The sequence below is a fragment of the Thalassophryne amazonica genome, chromosome 2 (assembly GCF_902500255.1).
Source record: "Thalassophryne amazonica chromosome 2, fThaAma1.1, whole genome shotgun sequence".
NCBI lineage: Eukaryota > Metazoa > Chordata > Actinopteri > Batrachoidiformes > Batrachoididae > Thalassophryne > Thalassophryne amazonica.
In genome coordinates, this window is record NC_047104.1 from 109631884 (window position 1) to 109652992 (window position 21109).

The 21109-nt window shown below is 39.6% G+C and overlaps 1 protein-coding gene across 4 annotated transcripts in view; it reads left to right on the forward strand.

Moving 5' to 3' along the window:
- golm2 (golgi membrane protein 2) overlaps positions 1–21109 on the forward strand; it is a 94476-nt gene that overhangs the window by 52030 nt on the left and 21337 nt on the right. For 3 of the 4 annotated variants that reach the window (XM_034191679.1, XM_034191702.1, XM_034191695.1), the window contains exons 6-8: positions 5781–5864; positions 6286–6540; positions 17861–18040. In XM_034191679.1, coding sequence (XP_034047570.1) covers positions 5781–5864; positions 6286–6540; positions 17861–18040 — 519 coding nt within the window. The remainder of the gene's footprint in view (positions 1–5780; positions 5865–6285; positions 6541–17860; positions 18041–21109) is intronic. The other variant, XM_034191686.1, reaches the window with a different exon arrangement.

Here is a 21109-nt window from a genome sequence, read left to right on the forward strand (position 1 = left end):
GGGTGGAGTAGCCGTTTATTCCAAGGCAAATTTACAGTGTTCAGTGTTAACATCTAAATCTGTTGCAAAGCAATTTGAGTTGGTCATCATGAAGGTTAACTTGTCTACAAACTTCTCTATCATTGTTGCTGGTTGCTACAGACCACCCGCAGCACCTGCTTGTGCTCTCCTTGCTATTAGTGAGCTTATTGCTCCTCATGTTACTTCAGAATTCATCTTGTTTGGGAACCTAAACTGGGACATGCTTAACCCTTTACCATCAGTGCATTTACAACTAGATGCACTTGGCTTGTATCAGATTGTGTCAGGCCCCACCAGGTATAACTCCAGGTCTATGAACACTGGGACGCTGATTGATGTTATACTTACTAACAGACCTGATAAATATGTCTCAAGTGTATTCTGTCAAAGTCTAAGTGATCATTGTATCATAGCCTGTGTCCGTAAGAGCATTACCCCACAAACCCCACCTCTGATTATATTCAAGCGGCTAACAAAACATTTTGATGAGCAGGCCTTTCTACATGATCTATCCTAAGTTAATTGACGCAGTATTGATCTTATCGCTGATGTTGAAGTTGCCTGGTCACATTTCAAAAGTTTGTTCACTTCAATTTTGAACAAACATGCTCACCTAAGAAAAATACAAGTTAAAAATCGATATAGTCCTTGGTTTAGACCAGAGTTAGCTGAGCTCATTCGTCAGAAACACCATCTTTGGCAAAAAGCTAAATTCTCTAATAAACAATCAGATTGGCAGACCTATAGAGCTGTCCGAAACAAATGCACTCAGGCAATTAGAAGGGCAAAAGTTACCCATTTTAAAGAGCAATTACTCGCTAGCAGTGCTGACCCTAAAAAATTCTATGGAAAATAAGAAAACAAGTCCCTGTCTGCCAATCATGATCAAAGTTGATGGCGTGGTTATCGCTGATGAGGCAAAAATCATGGACAATTTTAACAAACACTTTGCTCAGGCTGGCCACACAGACCTTTTATCTCAGGCCACAACCTCTGTGAAACTACTCCAATCAGCCCCTGATAGACCTGTCTTCTCTATCCATCCCATCCTGGAATCTGAAGTGCTCAATGAACTGCTGAGACTGGACAGTTCTAAATCTGCATGACTCGATTCATTAGAGCCATTCTTTTTGAAAGCAGCAGCCCACATCTTAGCAGCCCCATCTGTAGACTATTCAGTCTTTCCTTACAGACTGGGGTTTTTCCAAAAGATTGGAAATCTGCTGCGGTCACTCCTGTATTTAAAGGAGGAGACAACAGTAACATGAACTGCTTCAGGCCAATTTCCATCTTGCCCTGTCTTTTGAAAATCTTTGAAAAAATTGTCAACATACAACTGATAGATTTACTGGAGTCTTATCTCATCTACAATCCATTGCAGTCTGGGTTTAGAGCCATGCATAGCTGTCTGACTACCTCATTGAAGGTCCTCAGTGAAATCATTAATGCTGTTGACAATAAGGAGTACTGTGTGGCTATGTTTGATGACTTAGCCAAAGCTTTTGATTCTGTGGACTTAAACATCATGATGGATAGGCTACGGGACACAGGTTTCGCAAATAACTCCATTACATGGTGTAAAAGCTACTGCTCTGGGCGTATGCAATCGATGAAAATTGAAGAGCTCCTCTCAGAACCCTTACCTCTTCACAAAAGTCTGCCTCAAGGATCCATCCTGGGCCCCACCCTGTTCAATATTTATATAAACAATATCACGCATGCCGCAGGTCAGTGTCAAATGCATTTGTACGCAGATGACACTATCCTGTATGCGCACAGCCCTTGTCTCAACACTAGTCTGTCTCTGCTCCAAGACAGCTTTATCTCGCTTCAACATGCCTTTTCTGAGCTTCGCCTTAAGTTAAATACAACAAAAACCAAATGTATGTTCTTTAACAGAAACCTCCCGCTGCCTGAGAGTCCAGGTAAAATTGTATCCCTGGACGGATCAGAAATTCAGATTGTCTCGCACTGTAAGTATCTAGGTGTATGGCTTGATAACTCTCTAGTTTTCGAAACCCACATCATTAACCTGCTCACCAAAGCAAAGGCGAGAATTGGCTTTTTATACCGCCACAAAAATACTTTCACTCGCCCATTAAGAGAGCTTTTGGTAAAAACTACAGTTCTCCCCATCCTTGATTATGGAGACTTAGTTTACAGAATGGCACCAAAGACTCTGCTCCACAAACTTGATGTTGTATATCATGCTGCCATACGCTTTGTCACAGGTGCACCTTTCACCACGCATCATTGTGATTTGTATTCAATGGTGAAGTGGCCCTCTCTCCACACGCATAGACAAATCCATTGGCTATTGTGTATTTATAAATGTTTTATCGGTTTGGCTCTGTCCTATTTGAGCTCCTTACTAAACATCCACACTTCCAGTCGCGCTCTCCGCTCCAGCACTTACATCAGTCTGGTGGTCCCAAAAGTTCGCACAGTCTTTGGTCGCTCCTCTTTCCAGTTTTCTGCAGCAAGTGACTGGAATAACTTACAACAGTCTCTAAAGCTTAGTTTGTTTTTACCCCTATCTATTTTTAAAAACTCAATTTCTAATATTTTACAAGACCATTGCATATTTTTTTAATAATGTATATCTTAATTCTTAACATTTTCTGTTTTATTGTTGTTGTTTTTGCAGTTGTTTTACTGTATGTTTTTCACTGTTGTATATGGAGACTGTGAATCTCTTTTTTTCTCTCCTGTTGTTGTGCTGCCTTTTGACCAGGTCATCATTGTAAATGAGAAAGTGTTCTCAATTGACTTACCTGGTAAAGCATTGAATAAAGAAAGAAAAAAGCAATCCACCAATCAGGCCTGTATGGTAGAGTGGACAAACGGAAGCCACTCCTTAGTAGCCCATCTGGTGATTGCCAAAAGACACCTGAAGGACTCTCAGACCATGAGAAACAAAATTCTCTGGTCTGATGAGCCAAAGATTGAACTCTTTCGCATTAATATCAGGCGTCATGTTTGGAGGAAATGAGGCACCATCCCTTCAGTGAAGCATGGTGGTGGCAGCATCATGCTGTGGGGATGTTTTTCAGCGGCAGGAACTGGGAGATGAGTCTGGATTGAGGGAAAGATGAATGCAGCAATGTACAGGGACATTCTGTGTGAAAACCTGCTCCAGAACGCTCTTGACCTCTGATTTGGGTGACAGTTCATCTTTCAGTAGGACAATGGTCTTAAGCATACAGCCAAGATATTTTATCAATTTAATTTCAATTTATTTTCATTTATATAGTGCCAAATCACAACAGAGTTGCCTCAAGGCACTTCACACAAGTAAGGTCTAACCTTACTAACCCCCAGAGCAGCAGTGGTAAGGAAAAACTCCCCCTGAGGAAGAAACCTCAAACAGACCAGACTCAAAGGGGTGACCCTCTGCTTGGTCCATGCTACAGACACAAATTACAGAACAATTCACAAAACGAATATAGAGGAAATGCTGTTGGTGCACAGGACAGGAGGGTCTCCAGCACAAATACCACACCCATCTCTGGATGGAACTGCCCCTTAAACAGAGTGAAAAAAGATAACAAAGGAGTGGCTTCAGGACAACTCTGTGAATGTCCTTGAGTGGCCCAGCTAGAGCCCAGACCTGAATCTGATTGAACATCTCTGTAGAGATCTGAAAATGGCTGTGCACTGATGCTCCCCATCCAACCTGATGGAGCTTGAGAGGCGCTACAAAGAAGAATGGGCAAAAATGCTCAAAGATAGGTGCACCAAACTTGTATCAACATACTCGTATTTGTGAAGACTTGAGGCTGTAATTGCTGCCAAAGGTGCATCAACAAAGTATTGAGCAAAGGGTGTGAATAGTTATGTGCATGTGATTTCTTAGGTTTTTTTTTTTTTATTTTTAATAAATTTGCAAAAAATAAAACAAAAAAACCCCAACTTATTTTCAAGTTGCCATTTCGGGGTGGGGGAGGGGGCGAGGGTTGTGAGTAGAATTTTGAGGGGGAAAATGAATTTACTCCATTTTGGAATAATGCTGTAACGTAACAAAATGTGGAAAAAGTGAAGTGGTGTGAATACTTTCTGGAAGCACTGCACTACACATTTGTACATAGTGTCGCACATCTGCACACAACACACCTGCCTCTCGCCAAATACTGCAGTGTATAAATGCATGCTTTGGAATATGCACATCATAAAATCCATACTTCTGTAATTGTAAATATTGGAAATGGAGTCATATGATGTGCTGTTGAGACCCCAGATTGGGAGGGGGGGAAAAACACCTTCTGGAAGGAGTGGTGTTTGTGAATATCGTCCAGGACACTCTTAGTTGGTCTTCACATGCAGCAGCCACATTTGGAACAATCTTCTTTCTATCAACCATCTATCTTTCTTTCCAACAAGGTGTGGACTGTCATTGTAATGTCGATGAAGTTATTATGCACAGAAGCAGAAATATGGCAAAGGCAAATTACATCACATTTGTAATTACAGGAACTTGCAAACATTCAGTCAGTAGATTACTCCCTGTGCCAATATTGTGATGCCATTGGAATTGTGTGTTGTATATAAACAGCTATTGCATTATGTTACAAGTGTGAAAAAAGCATTAATTATAGTGCTGTATACCCTATAATTCATAGCATGTAATCATGCGCATCTAAAAATCTTGAATTGTATCATGTTATTTCCGTTTTCTGTGCAAGCTATTGTTGTCTACCACTGATCTGTATATATTACTGGATCGCTCATTGGCCCACACACACTCCGTACAATCTGCAAAAGCAAACTGGTGGCCATCTTACCACTCAGAATTCATGCGAACAGCATATAGACAGCTTATTAGAACGTCAACAGTTTCAAGTAATAACTGAGCTGATTCTCTTTTACTTATTTTTGTTCTTTGGATAATGTAAGATTGATCCCTCCTAATCTATGCCTGCCATGATGAGCTATTTGATTTATTTTCTTTCTTTCTTTTATTACTTTGACACTTTCTTCCCTTCTATTCTCACTTACTCATATCTCACTGGGACAAATACTCAATTCTAAAAATTATTGTTCTTTAATCAAACTTCATACATGTTTTGTGGAATCATCAGCAAGCGTGTGTGTGTGTGTATATGTATGTGTATGTATGTAATAGTCACACTAAAAGAATAAAACACCAGACTAGCTACAGGAGAGTTATTTTTCCCTGCAATGACAACATTTATTAAACACAGCCTAATAACTAATAAAGCTCGTAGCAACACCTAAAGCTCCAAAACTATGCACAAGTAGACCTAATAAATGTCTTTAAAATAGTTCATCCAACACAAAACACATGTGGCTACACATGTTGTGTTAATATTATTAAACTTATTATTATTATTATTATTATTCTCTGTGTCTATATGCTGGAATAAGGGAGAGAACTCTTCAAATTATTGTTCATTACTTCCCATTTCAGTCACATGTTCGTCCACAGCCTTTGTTGTGGCAATTTGCGCAGTTTATAGCTGCACATGAAGGTATTTTTTAATAAAATTACAAAGAATAAAGTTGTGTGCGCCTCATTAAAGAGCATTAGAAAACAGCGTTCAGGAGCGGGACATCGGAGTGGTAATATGGCGGCCAATTGGCTTCAAAAATATTGGCCAATGAGCTATCCAGTGTTATATAGAGATCACTGTTGTCTACCTGACTGTAAGAGGGAACAGCTCATGTTACTGGTAAATGATCATTCATCTGAGGTCTCTCGCTCTCTGTCTCTCTTTCTGTGTATGTTTGTGTGTTCACAGAAGAAATGGGTAAGCCTGGCAGCGATGCTGGCATGCCTGGTATTGAAGACAGCGAGGTGGGGAAAACTGAAGATATGCAATTTGGTATGTTTTGCATGTAATTATTAAGTGTAATTTTAGATTGGGAACCCACTGAATTAATGCCTGGGAGGACTGTTTTATTTTGGAATGTGTTGCTTTAAAAAAAACTAATATGTGTAATGATTTTTTAAAGCTGCTTTTTTGTAAACCTCATCTGTGTTGACAGTGGCATGAGATTATAAATTTATTTATGTATCCATTAGTCTGAGCGTTACATTTACAATGTTGTGCTTTAATTTGTCCAGGTCTGAAAGCAGCTGTTAGTGAGGAGTAACACTTTGTAGCGCTGAAAGACTAGTTCTATTGTAAGAAATGTGGATATTTGATAACAGCAGAATATATTGCCTTGGAGAACTTGAATATGATGCCTTCTCTCCTTCTTTCAAATTTCAGTTTTTTCATTTGCCAAACTCTTTGCCCACAGCCTTGAAGAAACCTTCAGTCACTCGTAATGTTGTTCCTGGCATCAATGTTAAACCTAAATTTGGGATAGCTGATGGACCTGAGGCCCAGCGCCTGTCTTTGGACCAGCCTAAGCTCCAGCATCACAAAATGGAGGACAAAGTAGCAGCACCTGCAGACCATGTCAAACAAGTCAGCAAAGCAGTTGTGTTTGAAGAAAACAACAAGATAGATATCAAGGCAGATGAATTTGGAGAACAGCAAAGACAACTTAAAGGTAAAATTAGTACCTTATTTAGCACTTTGAAATATAATATGCTACAAATGCCTTTCAGCCAATGGTGATATGTTTGTCATGATGAATTGAAATTGCATTTATTTCCCTGAATATTTAGGAAAATCCTGCCATAACAGTTGTATTAATGTTCCCATTTCAAGTTACATTCTCTCAAGCATCTGTATATTTGTAAATTACGGCTGTACAGTAATGAATGCAGATGTATTATCAGGTTAGCACACTACTATGATTTATGATTCAGGGCTGGGAACGAAACAGATAAAGACATTCATTTGCACTAGTGTGTCTTGATAGAGAGAGCAGCGACGTGACGAGTCGGAAAAAAATCGGTCACATGACTCATGGTGCCATCTTGGGTTCAAAATAGTGTTCGCTGTTAATCTATCTGCATGTAAATCCAGCTATTTTATTTATTCCCTGAAAATGCAAGGTTGTTGTGCATATGCACAAATAGACACAGAAAGGGCTTCAAGATGTACAGATTCCCTTCAGATCCGAACAGCAGAAAAATTTGGGAAAATAAACTCAGCCGTGTGGGATGGAAGCCGACATCGTCAAAGTTTTGAGAGGTAAATTGAGAGGTTCAGTCCCATGTACAGTAAAACTCGCCTAAAACGTCATAGTGTAAACCAGATATTCACAGTCACCGGACAAAAAAAAGTCCCAAAGTTTTTGTATTATTTTCCATGGAATAAACACCGTATATAATGGATTTTAGCTCACATCAGATAAAATGTCCCGTCCGATAACAATGTATTTCCATTAAACCCCTCGCATATGGGACCGGAGTAATTTCCGTGATTAAAAGCCCGAATGTTTTTTTTTTTTTTTTTCTTTTCACACTGTCCTCAGACTCGGAGCTGCAGCCTGACGTGCACCTGTTAAATCAGACACAGCAAAAGCCTGTGTGATTTGACACTTTGCTGCTTTTACTGCTTCGTCTGCCATCATATTACCATAGTTTTTACAGTGCGCACACTGATTACATTTTGATAATGGATCAGATACATTTGGCAGAAAAAAAATTTCAGTGGAAATTTTGACCCCGTCATTAATTGAGGCGCAGGTCCCAATTCAGGATTCCCTGTAGATGTTCGGCGCCTCCTCACTGTAACTAATCCGTTAATACATATCGCTTACATCGGATACATTGTCCCGTCCGATCGCAATGTATTTCCATAAAAAGCCCTGAGCAGTCGGGACATGCAGAGGTACAAATTAAAGTTCAGCTCTGACACTCGCCGATTTGAGGAAACTGAGACCGTAGTCATTTCTGTGATTAAAAGCCCGACCACTTATTTTTTCAAACTGTATTCAGACTGGGACCTGAAGCCTGAAGTGCACCTGTTAAATTAGACACAAATGGCTGTGATTTGACACTGTTCTGCTTTCAGTCCTTTGTCTCCCATTATATTATACTAGTTTTTACAGTGCGCATTGATTAAAAATGGATCCGAAAAGTCTGCAACTTTACAGCACAAAGTTGATAAAAGAGGAAATTGTTCAGCTTACCTTTTGATTTGGAGGTGATGATCATAGAAAGAAAAGCTTGTTGTAGAAAGAAAAGCTTGTTGAGGGTCAAATTAGTCCAGAATAAAGTATAATCCAGAGACGGAGAACTTTAAAACTGTCACGCATTTCATTGCATGATGCGGAGTTACAGCTGTGCAGCTGCATAAATCAGGCTTTAATTAAATAAATCATCAGAAATTGTAAATTTGATAGCTTAACTATTTTTATATTTATTTTGACAGCACCAGAATGAATGAATGAATGGATGATTTATTCAGCACAGAAATTCAGCACACAAAACTCCTTATCAAAAAAGAAAAGAGTAGCACGTGGCCGAAAGGGTATAGGCAGAAGCAAACGCTTATATACACCCACCCCTTTTACCATAAATATATATACATACACACACATACCTAGTACATACTCATAACAACAAGTACAAAAGGAACAAAGCACAGTCAATCAATGAACGGAATTTTCTCATCACAACAGAATGCATAAAAATGCACAATCTAAAAGAAATAATACCAAATCAATAAATTTAATTGTCCATACTGTAACGAGAGATAATATTATTTTTATAAAGTATTTTAAGGCTGACTAGAATACTGCACATGTAAAAAACAGATGTTGCAAATGTTTACACTTTTCACAGAAACACTGACTTTTTACATTAGTTCGAGTCTTTAATTTATCAAGTAATAATGTTTCTCTCAAATGATATATGTAGTCCTTCATTTTAAACAGATTTTGGACATGTTGAGGTAGAAGTTTGTTTTTTGCTTTATACATGGTTTGTATTGTAATATAATCACCTAAGACTTTGAATTTCAGAATATTCAAACAAATAAATAGTGGGTTTGTTGGCTCATGGCAAGGTTTAATACTGATAATTTTTATGGCTTTCTTTTGCAAAAAAATATTGAATTAGTGTTTGTTTTAGAAGTGTTTCCCCAAACCTCAATACAGTATGTCATATATGGAGCTATTAATGAATAATATAAAGTAATTAGAGAATATTGCCGAAGGAACTCTTTATACAGAATTGCAATGGCTTTTGCCATTTTGGATTTAGCATAATTTATGTGTGTTTATCATCAATGATGACTCCAAGAAATTTTGTTTCAGTTACAATTTCAATTTCAGCATCATGTAATAATAAATTTCTACTTAAATTCCTGGGCTTATTTCCAAATATAATACACTTTTTTTTTTTTTTTTTTTTTTTTACCAAGGTGAAGTGATAATTTATTTAAATCAAACCATTGTTTCAATTTCTGCAATTTTCCGTCATGTCCAAAAGCTGTCCCAAATGATCCCCACTACAGAACACAGTCGTATCATCAGCAAATAAAATACAACTCAGGGACTTCAGGGAATCAAACATATATCATTAATATATAAAAGAAACAGTAATGGACCAAGGACTGAACCTTGAGGCACACAGCATGTAATCTTCAAAAATTCTGAGTTTATCCCACCAATATGGACACACTGATATCTGTTTTGTAGATAGCTGCCTATCCAGTCATAAGCCAGTCCCTTGATACCATACTTCTGCAATTTATCCAATAGTAAGGTATGGTCTATGGTATCAAAAGCTTTCTGTAAATCAAAGAAAACGCCTACTGTGTACTGCTTATTCTCAATTGCATTTGTTATTCGTTCAACAAAGTCAGTTAAAGCCAGCGAGATTGTTTGATTCTTTCGGAATCCATACTGCTGTTCACTGAGTATATGATGTTTAGCTATAAAATCCTTTAGCCTCTTTGCAAATACCTTTTCCAATTTTTTTGGGAAAATTGGACAGTGAGATTTGCACAGTGGAATCACTTTACCTATTTTCATTTTAGAAGGAAATTTCCCATGAGATTTGCACAGTGGAATCACTTTACCTATTTTCATTTTAGAAGGAAATTTCCCAGTCATTGACAATATTTTCCCAGTCATTAATGACAAATTACAAATATAAGTTAATGGTTTAATGATATAGTCAGTAATCTATCAAAAACATGTCAAAATTATAGATGTCAGTTGACTTTTTACCCTAATTTATGAACTGTGCCAATTATTTCTTTTTCATCTGTTTCTTTAATAAACATTGAATCCAAAATTGTATTGATTTTGTTGTTGTCCAAGGAACACATTTTAGGGGATACAAAGTCAAAGTCACAGTCGGCTTTATTGTCAATTCTCCACATGTACTAGACATACAAGGAATCAAAATTCCGTTTCTCACCTTCCCTCGGTGATGACAGAACAAGACATTTCGACAATAAGGACAAGTATTTAGTATATTATACATATATATTTATATACATGGGGTTTATACACCGGGGTGGTGGCCAAGTGGTTAATGCACTTGGTTTCAGTGCGGAAGGTTCCCCGTTCGAATCCCACCCATACCACATTTCTCCATGTAATGTGGAGTTGCGTCAGGAAGGGCATCCAGCGTAAAATTTGTGCCAATTCAACATGCAGATCCACCTTGGATTTGCTGTGGCGACCCTGAGTACAAAACAAGGGAGCAGCTGAAGGGACTTACTTACATATATTTCTATACATATACACTCAACAAAAATATAAACGCAACACATTTGGTTTTGCTCCCATTTTGTATGAGATGAACTCAAAGGTCTAAAACTTTTTCCACAAACACAATATCACCATTTCCCTCAAATATTGTTCACAAACCAGTCTAAATCTGTGATAGTGAGCACATCTCCTTTGCTGAGATAATCCATCCCACCTCACAGGTGTGCCATATCAAGATGCTGATTAGACACCATGATTAGTGCACAGGTGTGCCTTAGACTACCCACAGTAAAAGGCCACTCTGAAAGGTGCAGTTTTGTTTTATTGGGGGGGATACCAGTCAGTATCTGGTGTGACCACCATTTGCCTCATGCAGTGCAACACATCTCCTTCGCATAGAGTTGATCAGGTTGTTAATTGTGGCCTGTGGAATGTTGGTCCACTCCTCTTCAAAGGCTGTGCGAAGTTGCTGGATATTGGCAGGAACTGGTACACGCTGTCGTATACGCCGGTCCAGAGCATCCCAAACATGCTCAATGGGTGACATGTCCGGTGAGTATGCCGGCCATGCAAGAACTGGGACATTTTCAGCTTCCAAGAATTGTGTACAGATCCTTGCAACATGGGGCCGTGCATTATCCTGCTGCAACATGAGGTGATGTTCTTGGATGTATGGCACAACAATGGGCCTCAGGATCTCGTCACGGTATCTCTGTGCATTCAAAATGCCATCAATAAAATGCACCTGTGTTCTTCGTCCATAACAGACGCCTGCCCATACCATAACCCCACCGCCACCATGGGCCACTCGATCCACAACATTGACATCAGAAAACCGCTCACCCACACGACGCCACACACGCTGTCTGCCATCTGCCCTGAACAGTGTGAACCGGGATTTATCCGTGAAGAGAACACCTCTCCAATGTGCCAAACGCCAGCGAATGTGAGCATTTGCCCACTCAAGTCGGTTACAACGACGAACTGGAGTCAGGTTAAGACCCCGATGAGGACGACGAGCATGCAGATGAGCCTCCCTGAGACGTTTCTGACAGTTTGTGCAGAAATTCTTTGGTTATGCAAACCGATTGTTTCAGCAGCTGTCCGAGTGGCTGGTCTCAGACGATCTTGGAGGTGAACATGCTGGATATGGAGGTCCTGGGCTGGTGTGGTTACACGTGGTCTGCGGTTGTGAGGCTGGTTGGATGTACTGCCAAATTCTCTGAGACGCCTTTGGAGACTGCTTATGGTAGAGAAATTAACATTCAATACACGAGCAGCAGCTCTGGTTGACATTCCTACTGTCAGCATACCAATTGCATGCTCCCTCAAATCTTGCGACATATGTGGCATTGTGCTGTGTGATAAAACTGCACCTTTCAGAGTGGCCTTTTATTGTGGGCAGTCTAAGGCACACTTGTGCACTAATCATGGTGTCTAATCAGCATCTTGGTATGGCACACCTGTGAGGTGGGATGGATTATCTCAGCAAAAGAGAAGTGCTCACTATCACAGATTTAGACTGGTTTGTGAACCATATTTGAGGGAAATGGTGATATTGTGTATGTGGAAAAAGTTTTAGATCTTTGAGTTCATCTCATACAAAATGGGAGCAAAACCAAGTGTTGCATTTATATTTTTGTTGAGTGTATATTTAGTATACAAGTATACAATTGAATTAGCTATTTTTTTTTCCCCCACATTAACAAAATAATCATTGAAGTGGTCAACTATAGGTTTATTTTCCTTAATGATTGTGTCTGTGGTTGTGTAAAAATAAGCTGGATAGTCTTTAACAACTTTTTTTCTTTTTCATGATTTCATTTAACCCCCTACCACCCGCCTCATTTTGGCTTGTCAGTATCTCACAAATAAAAAGTGAAATTTCACATTGATGGGATATACAGGCTTAGAAGGGGTTAAAAGCTTCCAAGTGCCTTTTAATGTTGGCTTTATTTTTTCTAATAACTCACTATAATACTGCTTTTTACAAGATCTCATAATGTTAGTTCATTTGTTTTTGTATATCTTATATTTACTTTCAGGATCCTTAGTTCTAAATTTTATAAATTGCTTATACAATATTTTTTTCTTTTTGCATGCATTCTCTAGCCCCTTTGTGATCCATGGATTAGCTCCATTTCGTTTGTTACCATCTTTAGGCACATATGGGCAGTGAAATAATAGAGATAAATGATTCATATGATTTGTCAATGTCCTCAATATAAATGTCATACCAGTTTTGATGCATTAAGTCCGTTCTAAGATTTTCAATAGTTGCATCAGTTATTTTCCTTATTAAATTACGAGTTTCATGATGATCATTTTTATCGACTGATGAATTAAAGTCAGCAAAAACCGGCACATGATCACTGACCTCATTAAGAAGTAATCCAACCGTTAATTTCCCTACAGTAATGTTCGTTAATATATTATCAATAAGTGTTGCTGTGTTCATAGTTATCCTGCTTGGATACAGTCCCACACAAAACACGGAATTTATGACTTCTTAATTTTTTTTTTTATTATTACCTGAAAATTATTATATAGCCATGAGAAAATTGACCAGGAGTCATTTGAAATATTTGCGGGAGAATGGGAGCTGTGCTCATTAATCCTTCACTTTTGGTCCACTCCTCCATACAAATCTTCTCCAGATCTTTCAGGTTTCGAGTTTCAGTTCCCTCCAAAAATGTTCTGTCGAGTTCAGGTCTGGAGACTGGCTCAGCTACTCCAGGACCTTGAAATGCTTCTTACAGAGCCACTCCTTGGTTGTCCTGGCTATGTGTCATTGTCATGCTGAAAGACCCAGTCACGACCCATCTTCAGTGCTCTTACTGAGGGAAGGAAGTTGTTTGCCAAACTCTCGCGATACTTGACCCCATCCATCCTCCCTTCGATATGGTGCAATCATCCTGTCCCCTTTGCTGAAAAGCACCCCCAAAAATGATGTTTCCACCCTCATGCTTCACGGTTTGAATGTTGTTCTTGGGGTTGTTCTCATCCTCCAAACACAGTGAATGGAGTTGATACCAAAAGCTCTGTTTTGGTCTCATCTGACCACATGACCTTCTCCCATGTCTCCTCTGGATCATCCAGATGGTTACTGGTGAACTTCAAATGGGCCTGTACCTGTGCTGGCTTGACTAAGGGGGGCTTGTGTGCCCTGCAGGATTTAAAACCATGACAGCGTAGTGTGTTACTAATGTAATCTTTGTGATTGTGGTCCCAGCTCTCTTCAGGTCATTGACCGGGTTCTCCCATGTAGTTCTGGGCTTTTTCAGAATCATCCTTACCCCACAAGGCAACATCTTGCATGGAACCCCAGACCAAGGAAGATTGACAGTCATCTTGTGTTTCTTCCATTTTCCAATAATTACGCCAACAGTTGTTGCCTTCTCACAGAGCTGCTTGCCTGTTGTCCTGTAGCCCATACCAGCCTTGTGCAGGTCTACAATTTTTTCCCTGGTGTCCTGAGACAGTTCTTTGGTCTTGGCCATGGTGGATAGGTTGGAGTGTGATTGATTGAGTGAGCGGACAGGTGTCTTTTATACAGGTAATGAGTTCAAACAGGTGTAATTAATAGAGGTAATGAGTGCAGAATAGGAGGGCTTCTTAAAGAAAAACTAACAGATCTGTGAGAGCCAGAATTCTTGCTGGTTGGTAGGTGATCACATACTTATTTCATCCAATAAAATGCATTTTATTTAAAAATCATACAATTTGACTTTATAGACTTTTATTTTATTTTATTTTTTTAGATTCTGTCTCTCACAATTGAAGTGTACCTACAATAAAAATTACAGACCTCTCCATTCTTTGTAGGTGGGAAAACTTGCAAAATCTACAGTGTATCAAATACTTATTTTCCCCGCTGTATATATAAGATGCCTAAAATTAGGTTTGTATTCATGAAGTTCCATGCGGGTTGAAGGTAGCAGACACAGAATATGTGACATTGCAGAAACAGACAGTTCTTCAATTTTACTCTTATCCAGTGTAGTAATGGGAACTAAATTTTGTAAAACATGTCCCTCTACACTCATTATGGGTACCTGTGTGGAAACAGGCCACAGTCTCAACTTGAAAAAGTTTTCTTTCCTGGCACATAGACTACCTTGTCACTATAGTGGATTTCCTCCACTAATTTACCCCTTAGGCTAATGGATTCCACCGCCACATTACTACTACAACCCCTGGCAAAAATTATGGAATCACCGGCCTCGGAGGATGTTCATTCAGTTGTTTAATTTTGTAGAAAAAAAGCAGATCACAGACATGACACAAAACTAAAGTCATTTCAAATGGCAACTTTCTGGCTTTAAGAAACACTATAAGAAATCAGGAAAAAAAAAATTGTGGCAGTCAGTAACGGTTACTTTTTTAGACCAAGCAGAGGGAAAAAAATATGGAATCACTCAATTCTGAGGAAAAAATTATGGAATCATGAAAAACAAAAGAACGCTCCAACACATCACTAGTATTTTGTTGCACCACCGCTGGCTTTTATAACAGCTTGCAGTCTCTGAGGCATGGACGTAATGAGTGACAAACAGTACTCTTCATCAATCTGGCTCCAACTTTCTCTGATTGCTGTTGCCACATCAGCTTTGCAGGTTGGAGCCTTATCATGGACCATTTTCTTCAACTTCCACCAAAGATTTTCAATTGGATTAAGATCCGGACTATTTGCAGGCCATGACATTGACCCTATGTGTCTTTTTGCAAGCAGTGTTGTCACAGTTTTTGCTCTATGGCAAGATGCATTATCATCTTGAAAAATGATTTCATCATCTCCAAACATCCTTTCAATTGATGGGATAAGAAAAGTGTCCAAAATATCAACGTAAACTTGTGCATTTATTGATGATGTAATGACAGCCATCTCCCCAGTGCCTTTACCTGACATGCAGCCCCATATTCGGCACACAAAATATTCATATAGAAAAAAATGAACAATTCCACAAACAAACACAGACAAAACTAGTGAGTCCGAAAGGGTGTGGGCTGAAGCAAAGCTTATTAGCGCCCACCCCTGCTAGTACAAGTCCAACAGTTCTAATCAGTCATATTTACATAAATACAAATTCACTACTACATGTCGACACACAGACATACACATCAATATACTATTCACTTATAATTATATTTATATAGTACCAGATCACAAGAAAATCGAATCAAGGCACTTTACGCCAGTAAGGACTAACCTTACCAACCCCCAGAGCAAGCACTAGGCAACTATGGTGAGGAAAAACTCCCTATAAGGAAGAAACCTCAAGCAGACCAGGCTCTTGGGGATGACCCTCTGCTTGGGCTGTGCCATATATACCTATATACATACATATATATATATCATCAATGAGTGTGGAAATTTACATGTTCTCTTCAGGCAGTCATCTTTATAAATCTCATTGGAACGGCACCAAACAAAAGTTCCAGCATCATCACCTTGCCCAATGCAGATTCGAGATTGATCACTGCGTCATCCACAGTCCACAATTGCTTTTCCTTAGCCCATTGTAACCTTGTTTTTTTTCTGTTTAGGTGTTAATGATGGCTTTCATTTAGCTTTTCTGTATGTAAATCCCATTTCCTTTAGGCGGTTTCTTATAGTTCGGTCACAGACATTGACTCCAGTTTCCTCCCATTCGTTCCTCATTTGTTTTGTTGTGCATTTTTGATTTTCAAGACATATTGCTTTAAGTTTTCTGTCTTCGCTTTGATGTCTTCCTTGGTCTATCAGTATGTTTGCCTTTAACAACCTTCCCATGTTGTTTGTATTTGGTCCAGAGTTTAGACACAGCTAACTGTGAACAACCAACGTCTTTTGCAACATTGCGTGATGATTTACCCTCTTTTAAGAGTTTAATAATCCTCTCCTTTGTTTCAAGTGACATCTCTCGTGTTGGAGCCATAATTCATGTCAGTCCACTTGGTGCAACAGCTCTCCAAGGTGTGATCACTCCTTTTTAGATGCCGACTAACGAGCAGATCTGATTTGATGCAGGTGTTAGTTTTGGGGATGAAAATTTACAGGGTGATTCCATAATTTATTCCTCAGAATTGAGTGAGTCCATATTTTTTTTCCCTCTGCTTGGTCTACAAAGTAACCATTATTGACTGCCACAATTTTTTTTCTTGATTTCTTATAGTGTTTCTTAAAGCCAGAAAGTTGCCATTTGAAATGACCTTAGTTTTGTGTCATGTCTGTGATCTGCTTTTTTTTTTACAAAATTAAACAACTGAATGAACATCCTCCGAGGCCAGTGATTCCATAATTATTGCCAGGGGTTGTAGGCTCTGCAGGTTCTCTAATCACTTGCTCTGTGGCCTGCTGTAGAGTCCTAATGTTGCCCTCCCTGCAGAACTCTCTTCTGCCATCAATCACTGCTTGCGCTATATTTTAATTTTGACCTCCATATGACCATTGAAGTTTGGCCATGCCCACTTGTCTGTCTGAAACTGGGATGTCTTGTATCATCCAGGTGAGCTACCGTGCCTGTGGCACTTTTTAAAAAAATATTTAAATAAGAACAGATACCGTAGCAACATTCTGAAGTGTAAACAAGATGTACAGCTGGATATCTGCATAACAATGATGTGAGACATCATCAAAAGAACTCAAGATGTGTCCATGTGGTAGCAAATACAACACAAATAAAATTGGTCCCAGAACAGAACCCTGGGCCATCCCGCTGGACAGAACGGCAGAAGACGACACATATTTAGCTGCAGCAACTAAAACTCCTGTTAAAGAGAGAGGATGAAAAGCAACCCAGAGATGCCCACCCATGTCCTAAGTCTCTCAATCACAACACCATGATTAACTGTGTCAAAAGCTGCAGACAGATCCAAAAGTACTAGTACCGACTATTCACCTGCATCTCTGCACATTAAAATATAATTTGAAACTCTAAGAAGAGCTGTTTTGGTAGAGTGCAAGTGTCTGAAGCCAGATTGAAATTTGTCAAGAATATTGTGCTCAGCTAAAACATCAAGCTATGTGGCCACCACCTTTTCTAATATCTTTTCAAGAGCATAAAATAAAGTTTGCACAAAGCACAATACCCTAACTCTCTTTTCAATTTCATAATCCATAGCGATGTTGTACTGCAGACATCATGGTTTTCCAGTTCAGTAGACATAGCCCAACTCTTGCTATGTATGCTTGTCTTTAGGCCACCACTTCCCTCTGAGACCTTTGGTAAACTTGATATTATATCAACTGATGACTTGCTCTCATTTTCAGCTCCTGATAATGTGAAGGAAGGTAATGATGGTGTGAAGGAAGATGATGAAAGCATGAAGGAAGATGATGAAGAGATAAAAGGGCTTCCTCTGCCCCCTAATCCTGCACAAGTGCCCAGCCCCATTCAGCGTCACCAGGTCAAAGACCATGTTCGACCAGAGCCAGTGCACCATCGACAAAGTGAGTTAATCCACCACACTTTGATAAAGCAGCACTGCAAGACATCAGGATTAGTAGGCTTGGAGCTGTTTTTTTTTTTTTTGTAACTGCATTGTAAATGCAGTTACTTCTAATATCTTGCTTTCTTCTGTTTATGCAGACTGACCCACCAGTATGGTGGGGCTCCATCTGGTTGAATTGTACTTGTTCCTCAACACAGTATTATCACAACTTCATACAGTAAGACATAGACATGTGCAGTTTGTGACTCGAATCTTATGTTCAGACTGCAGATCAAATATGGCCCAAGTCCAATTTCTCCACCACCCTATATGTGACTCGGATCAGTGTTTGATGATTTGTTTGTTTCTCTCTTCCTCCACAACAATTCTGATATTGGCCACTTCAAGTGTGTGTGTGTGTGTGTGTGTGTGTGTGTGCGCGCGCGCGCAAAATGAGCATATAATGGATTCAGGTGGACCAGTAAATTTTGTCCATTATAATCGCTACTGAATAACCGATTCAAACCGTTGTATGTGGAAAAACTGACAAAATCCCCTGTATGTATGTAATGGATTAGTCACAGTCAGGAGGTGCTGAATGATATGAGGAATCCCCAGCACCAATCAGGCTTATGTATTTCCTTGATTCAAAACCTGACCTTGAATAGGGGCCTGCCTCATTTTATGACCGGGTCAAAACTTTGTCTGAAAAAAACAAACGCCTGGTTTAAATAAGCGCCAGGCATTATGTGCATTACATTTGGTTGAGTCACTCTTTTTTACTGCAGAGTGGTACCTTAAAATCTTAAAGCCTGATTTATGCTTCTCCAGTTCTGTGCCCATGCAATGACTTTGACGTACGCGTGATCCTTTAAAGTTCTCCGTCACATCTTTATGCAGTTTACCACAGGAACAGCGGTTTTTCTGGATTAATTTGTCCCACAGCGAGCTCCACTTCTTTATACAGTCATCAACCTCCAAACAAAAGGTACATGTAATTTTCCTCCATGAATTGCGGATCATGTGAGCATCTTTTTCTGACTCTCTGTAACGTCATTCATATTTGCAGACTTTTCTACCAAACGTATTTGATCCATGATCGAAATGTAATCAGCATGCGCATTGCAAAAACTTTAAAATATTACAGGAGAGGGAGGAATGAAACCAGAAAAGTGACCAATCGCACCCTTTTGCGGTCGCCGTCATTTAGCAGGTGGGTGGGTTTGCAGCCGCACAGAGGGCTCTGATGTACAGCAGTTTGGTTCATCACACCCAGGGATATGTTTAGGTGCTGATGTTGCTGACTGAACATCCCCTCTAAAAATTGGTCCACCCTGCTTTCACAGCGTATGCGTCTGAGACTGACTGAGTCTGACTCTCTATGATCAAAGGGATAGTTAACCATCAGATCAAATCAATTTTATTTATATAGCACCAAATCACAACAAACAGTTGCCCCAAGGCGCTTTATATTGTAAGGCAAAAGCCATACAATAATTACAGAAAAACCCCAACGGTCAAAACGACCCCCTGTGAGCAAGCACTTGGCGACAGTGGGAAGGAAAAACTCCCTTTTAACAGGAAGAAACCTCCAGCAGAACCAGGCTCAGGGAGGGGCAGTCTTCTGCTGGGACTGGTTGGGGCTGAGGGGAAATAATCAGGAAAAAGACATGCAGTGGAAGAGAGCAGAGATCAATCACTAATGATTAAATGCAGAGTGGTGCATACAGAGCAAAAAGAGAAAGAAACACTCAGTGCATCATGGGAACCCCCCAGCAGTCTAAGTCTATAGCAGCATAACTAAGGGATGGTTCAGGGTCACCTGATCCAGCCCTAACTATAAGCTTTAGCAAAAAGGAAAGTTTTAAGCCTAATCTTAAAAGTAGAGAGTGTGTCTGTCTCCCTGATCCGAATTGGGAGCTGGTTCCAGAGGAGAGGAGCCTGAAAGCTGAAGGTTCTGCCTCCCATTCTACTCTTACAAACCCTAGGAACTACAAGTAAGCCTGCAGTCTGAGAGCGAAGCGCTCTATTGGGGTGATATGGTACTAGGAGGTCCCTAAGATAAGATGGGACCTGATTATTCAAAACCTTATAAGTAAGAAGAAGAATTTTAAATTCTAGAATTAACAGGAAGCCAATGAAGAGAGGCCAATATGGGTGAAATATGAAATATGCAGATGACAAAGTAAAACCTCTTAAATCATTCTAAAATCTGTTTTAAACAGAAATGAAGCGATAATCTGTGAATCGTACTGACACGCCGAAATGACATGAACGCAGCAGCACATTAGACTCAGACGTACTGCTGTGACACTCTGATCAGTCCCCCGTCTCTTATTATGAAATAATGCTGACTTTATGTGGAAATGATTGTTGTACAAAAACTTCAGATATCTGTCGCTGAGATAGATGATAACTGGAAGTGCAGTTTTAAGCAGAAACGAGGTGATAATCGGTGAATCACTACTGACACTCCGAAATTATGCTGCTGATGCTTCGAAATTATGCATACGCAGTGAAGGCAGAGCGGACCAATTTTTAGGGGGGACCGTTCGGTCGGCGACACCGGATCTGAGCATGGTTTGAAAAAATAAATGCCCGGGCTTTTAATCAAGGAAATATGGTGCCCACTTTCCTTGAATGGCGAGTGTTAGTGCTAAACTTCATTTTATGTCTCTGTTACTGGGCATGTCCAGATTTCTCTGTCCGGTATATACAAGGGGTTTTAATGAAAATGCATTGCAATTGGACAGGACGTTTTGTCCGATGTGAGCAAAAATCTGTTACACAAAATCTGTTAGCTACGGTGTTCATTACATGGAAAACCATAAAAAAGTATTGGGACTTTTGGTGTTGTCTGGTGAGTGCGACTATCCGTTTATACGGTGACAGTTTAACAGGTATGTGAGAACTGCATATTTTTGCATATTTACGCATTTTTAAATTTCTGCCAAAGCGTTTTGCACGAGATATAAATCAGTGCCAAAAACTTTCAGGGTTTTTTTCCATGGCTCACTTTTATCACTGAATATAGGGGTGGTGGCCAAGTGGTTAGTACGCTTGGTTTCAGTGCAGAAGGTTCCCGGTT